Source organism: Magallana gigas, chromosome 5 (genome assembly GCF_963853765.1).
Source record: "Magallana gigas chromosome 5, xbMagGiga1.1, whole genome shotgun sequence".
Lineage (NCBI taxonomy): Eukaryota > Metazoa > Mollusca > Bivalvia > Ostreida > Ostreidae > Magallana > Magallana gigas.
The window spans coordinates 5,102,341-5,108,340 of record NC_088857.1 but is presented as its reverse complement, the minus strand read 5'-3'; the positions used below and the strand labels follow the sequence as shown (position 1 = coordinate 5,108,340).

General features: G+C 36.1%; 1 protein-coding gene across 26 annotated transcripts in view; it reads right to left on the bottom strand.

Moving 5' to 3' along the window:
- Window positions 1–904: 904 nt before the first annotated feature.
- Window positions 905–6,000, bottom strand: part of LOC105323221 (dual specificity tyrosine-phosphorylation-regulated kinase 4) — a 42,237-nt gene continuing 37,141 nt past the window's right edge. For 15 of the 26 annotated variants that reach the window (XM_066084978.1, XM_066084982.1, XM_066084980.1 and 12 more), the window contains 3 exons: window positions 5,505–5,710; window positions 5,060–5,176; window positions 905–3,389 (listed from right to left, as the gene is read on the bottom strand). In XM_066084978.1, the coding sequence (XP_065941050.1) occupies window positions 3,211–3,389; window positions 5,060–5,176; window positions 5,505–5,710 (502 nt within the window). In that variant the 3' untranslated portion in view covers window positions 905–3,210. Of the gene's footprint in view, window positions 3,390–4,405; window positions 4,476–5,059; window positions 5,177–5,504; window positions 5,711–6,000 lie in introns of all 26 variants that reach the window. The other 11 variants (XR_010714107.1, XR_010714111.1, XR_010714108.1 and 8 more) reach the window with 11 other exon arrangements.

The window sequence follows — 6,000 nt, the reverse complement described above, 5'->3', positions numbered from 1 at the left end:
CGACCTTAAGTATCGGAGTTGAAGACAGAGTTGAGTAATTTCAAGGTGTTGCTGTCAACTGGCCCCAGTTAATTTTTTAAATCATAATTCCCTTCTTTGTACATGTATAATATAATACATTCTTTTTCTGAAACCACTATCAATCGATTCATTTCATACTTCATTAATTAATTTGTCTAATTTTATTGTATTTTATTTCATTCCATTGGAAATTACTAGTCATTCAAAGCTTTGATCAAGTTTACCGTTACACATAAATATTCGCTGGTCTGAAATTTTGAGGAGGAACTCTTTGAGTATATAAATTTTAAAATGATTTATGTTAATAACTGAATAGCTTGCTGAAGATAAGAGCTAAATGCAAGTAATAATCCAATCAAACTTTGATCCTATAACTGTAAACGACAATTACGACCATTGTGGGAGTCTAAGGGGATCAGCCCACATACAGAACACGAACAGAAATAGCACTTGCTTCACCCTCCAGCATGACCCGCACGTTTGTTAGTTGTTTGGCAATATCCATGGCAAGATCTCCATCCTGACCTCCGAGATGTACTTTGTACCGGATTATTGCCTTTGGATTTCCAGCTTATTGGATTATTGAGATTAACAGTTGTGTTGCAGTGCGTGATCAATAATTCATGTAAGCAGATCTTTAAAAATAGCATTTTTGGCCATGTTCCTAGTTCAGAGGCATAATATACTTAGCTTCTAGCAGAAGTTCATAAACTGTAACGTCTGTTGTCATGATCAATGTTAATTATAATCATTTAGTTATGAAAAAAGACTAAAATAGCATATGTATTCCAAACTTGTAAAGCACTAGCCCCTTCAACATTTCATCCTAATGCACCCATACTTGTGCACCTTTTAAAGGTCTATAAAATGAAGACAAACTGGGTTGATTTTTACTGTCTTTATTATGGATTTGCTCACTATAACTTCATCACACAAACATAACAGATTGTAACAAGAAATATCGATAATGGCTCCCTGTCGGACACAGGAATGAATCTGGGGGCAGAGTCGGTAATGGAGAATCTGGGTAAACGGTATACAGCCAATGTACCACTTTCCTGCAGGTACAGGCAGACAGATGAGTGAAATGTCTAGAAAACCCTACAATTACTCCTGCTGATGTAAGAAGTGTTGGCCATTATCTGTATTGGATAAAGAGCCCTGCTCATTGACAGATGACATCAAGTATTGATGTCTGTCAGCAGAGCATCCACTCAAAAACAATGAAAAAAATACCTAACCTAAAAATGTATATTGCACAAAGATTATCACAATATCTGATCATGGAAGAGGACTATGTAGGTCCTATTGCTCTGTACTCGATAAGTACATATGTACTTGTATTCGTCTGAGGACAAGTCTTAGAATTAAACAATTCTTCTTAACTACCGAAAATAAAAAGCTAAACTAGAAGAACCATTCAACCAAAGATATAATAAATAAAACTATTAATAAAAAAAAAACTAACCTATGGTTTGCCAATTTTCTAACGGTAGACACTTTCTTTAAGCACTGAGTTCTACTAAACTAGGATGCCTGTCTTCTAAGTTAATAAATTCTAAGACTAGAAACTTATACTTATTTATCCTCGAGTTTTAAAAATCAAATTCATTGAATGTCATTGAATCCAAATCAGTCTTAAAAAATAAAATTACAAAAAATGAAAATCTAATGTAAAAAAAAGAAGACCTTTTGATACAATAAAATATGTAAATCTAGTGCTGGTACTGGTAACACCTTGATCATTATCTAAAGAACAAAGACGTAAAACATTGCTTAACAACATCCCTGAAAACCAACCAGAAAGTACATCTACTTTGGCAAAGTGAAATACCATTATGTTTACTGTGTTGGATCTTGTATAAGAATTCATAAGATGTAAAGCTGTTAACACATACTGACTGATATGATTGATTTTACTTAGTGAAATATTTAACCTTTTCAAATACTGGTACTCTGTACATGACTGAAATTTGGTCAAAGCATAACAATTTTCTGGACAATAAGACAAGAATTGGTATTGACTGTTGATACAGTTCAAACTGTCAGTAGATATGATGAATGTCATCCATTATGACGATGACTCTTCTCCCCTATGTATTGGGACAACAATTTATGCAACCAAGTTCTTTACAAGATACAAGTAGATGGACGGAAACATAGTAAACATAGCCTATGAACACAGTAAACATAGTCTATGTACATATAAACAAAGCCTATGAACCTAGTAAACATAGCTTAAGTACCTATTAAACATAACCTATGTACCTAGTAAACATAGCCTATGTACCTAGTAAACAGCCTATGTACCTTGTAAACATAGCCTATGTATACAGTAAACATAGCCTATGTATACAGTAAACATAGCCTATGTACACAGTAAACATAGCCTATGTATATAGTAAACATAGCCTATGTACCTAGTAAACATAGCCTATGTACCTAGTAAACATAGCCTATGTACCTAGTAAACATAGCCTATTTACACAGTAAACATAGCTTATGTACCTAGTAAACATAGCCTATATACACAGTAAACATAATATACAGAGAGCCTATACACAAAGACCAATTGAGCTATTAATGAAATATAAAACTGGACATATAATAAATAACAGATGTGTAACAAAAATAAAAATAAAAACATATGACTTTCAATAAATGCATTGTGTTCTTAATTCATTTAAATGCATGTAAAAGCTAAAATAATTCTATATGATAGCACTTGCTATACACATTGGGAACATAAATATGACCTACATTGGACTACTTATACATTCTCAATACTGATCTTGAATGCACATATATAAATACATCTACATTGGACATCATAGAAATTATAATACTGCTTAGGGTGCTTGAACATCATGTTTTTGAGTAAATACCTAGCTAGAATTGGGGTAAAAATCTCTTGCAAATATGCATAGAAGAAAACTGAATGGCTTGGACGGATCACAATGTATAATCTATATGACTGCCATATTGTACCGGTAGTCATTATTTTGGGATTCTAAAATCAGATACATCAAAAAATACATGTCAAAATGTAATACACAATCTTCCAAAAAATAAAGTCTGTTTCCAACAAAAAATTTCTGTTAACAATTAAGTACAGTACTACAATGTCCATTGTGAGAGCATTAAAACAATTATGCAGGTAGAAGTTATTGCTTCATTCACAGGGAAGGTTTATTTCACAATGGGTGGCAAGAATTTTGAGTCCTCTGTGTTGTTTGGGTCAGCCTTGGGGTGGTGGGGGTGCCCAGGGGCCAGGCTCTTCACCTCCTCACTGACCACGTTGTGGCTATCCTCCTTCCTGGCGCTGCCCTTAGTACTCTTGGCACTGGGAGCTGTAAAATAATGGGGCCCTGTTGGAGATTAGTGGTTACGACTAGTCACAGAGAAAGCAGTACACACAGCTACAACACATGGCAGACACATACGTACACACAGTGACAGACAGACACACAAAGTGACACACAGTGATGACACACACACAGACACTTTGATTGTAAGACATGCTGGCTTAGACTTTCCCAAATTGAAGATGAAGTGCAGAGAATTGACTTCCTGTCTGTGTTGCACATGCTCAGTTACATGTGTACATTTCCCGGATAACAGATCCAATAGCTGACTCTGTGGAACAGTGGCGTTAACATTTAAAGCAACCTGTCAGTGTACAAACCATTGCACATATTTCCAGCATGAGAACTTTACTATTCTATCCTTATTTGTCAAGATGCAAAATTACATGAACATTGCAAGCAAAATAAATATTGCTTTAAAATTACACAATATGAATTTTGAACAGTATTATAGAATACAAATCTTTTTGGAATGCAACAGCAGTGACTTTTCAAAGTGTTGGAATATATAAATATTAGTCTAGACAAAACGATTTCTGTATGGTGCCGTTTATGTAACATTTAATCCTCTAGGCCCAGCACTGTGACAAATGCTGCGTAATTCTCCACACAATCACTTCATGTGTTGAAAACATGCTCTGTGAGAAATCCAGTGTACAGTGATACTATTGTTAATGTAGTCTTATAAACCTACATCCATCTACTTTGAAAGAAATTTCTACACACAGAAGAAGAATCAAGACCCCTCCCATACAACTTAATCAATCAGAGAGAAATCTAGGTTTGTTACAAGAGGAATGATGTTACAAGGTTTATTTCCTTTTGTTTCTACTGTTTTGTCATGTTATTTCACTATACATGCAGATTTTTAATATTTTTTTTTTATTTGCTCAGTTGATTTCATGCATCATTCCAGAGGAGAGAGAGATTAAATTTAGTAGACCACTCCTAGTGATGAGGCTCCCACGTGCTAGATTAGAGATTAGCAATAAGGTAAACAAACGATGTCCATTTCTTACTTTTCTTTGTAATGGGGCTCTGGAATTCCTTAAAATAACTTTATATAGGTGACATGTGTGGTTGCATTACCTGCAGGTTTAAAACAAAATAGCATTGGTTTACTAGTAAGCTGTGAAGCATGCAAACATTTCTACAAATGAGCTGTCCCTTGTCCTTTAGATTACAATATAGTTAACTTTTCACATTTGAGAGCCATTATTTTCCTTGAGTTATACCTATCACTGGTAAATCTTGAATATACATGTATTATTTATTTTACTTTAGTACAAAAATCAATAGTTGTGAATCTTTAGAAAATAAATAATACAAATAGAGTCAGCACTTCACTGGGTCGTTAGATACATTATAATGAGAATTTGAGATCAGGACTTGGGACATAACAAAGTGTGGAGGGTGCAGTTGTGAAGTTCACACAATGAAATCTCGGTGGAAACAATCTGATATCAGACTGTCCATATATATACAAGCAAGCAGGGTACGGAGTAATGTGCTGGACCTAGCAGAAGCTGGAGTTACAGCTGTATATAGCTACAGTCTAGGGATATACACGTCAGCCAATCAAAGCAGTGGATACAAGGACACGCGCCTGGGCTGCATGCTGAAATAACAAGTGAGGGTTACGGTAGCACAACAAACAGACACACGGTAGCTACCTCTAGCACTATGCTCCTCATGAGTGTGATCGGCCGAGGCCCCCACAGGGGGAACTCGTTTGGCACTCTGTTTCCTCTCCTTTAGACTGACCTTCCATTCGTCACTCTTCTGACGCTCTGTAGGAGTCATCAACCAATCAGAATTAGTACAGCCCAACATCTTGGCACCAAGCCAAACTGAGCGTTACTACAACACTGACATTATCTCTGTCATTCAAATTCTACAAATTTGCTTGGCTGTTAATTCTTTGTTCTTGAGAATTACTTTTAAACTCCCTACCATGTTAAAACACACATATGGTAAATGAACACGAATTTGCTTGGACGTTAATTCTTTTCATTACTAAAGAATTACTTCTAGCCACCCTATCATGTTAAATGACACATATGGTAAATAACTGCCTTGTACTAACACCGAGGGTTAGGCGTTAGAGTGACCCCTCACCTTTGCCAGGGACCTGTGCAGGGACTTTGTAGGGGTCGGTGGGCTTGTGGTGGTCACTGTTCTGATCAGACACGGCAGGGGACGGGCGGTGGGACGTCTTCTGTTGTGACCGGTTGGAGTCCCTTGCCTTCCTGTTGACCAAGCCCTCCTTGATCCAGTCATGCTGCAGGGCCTCCTCTGGAGTCATCCGGATATTAGGGTCCCATCTACAAACAAGTCAATCTTTAAGCTACAGTGATAGTTTATGCTACAAACAACAGTCAATCTTTAAGCTACAGTGATAGTTTATGCTACAAACAACAGTTAATCTTTAAGCTACAGTGATAGTTTATGCTACAAACAAGTCAATCTTTAAGCTACAGTGATAGTTTATGCTACAAACAACAGTCAATCTTTAAGCTACAGTGATAGTTTATGCTACAAACAACAGTCAATCTTTAAGCTACAGTGATAGTTTATGCTACAAACAACAGTCAATCTTTAAGCTACAGTGATA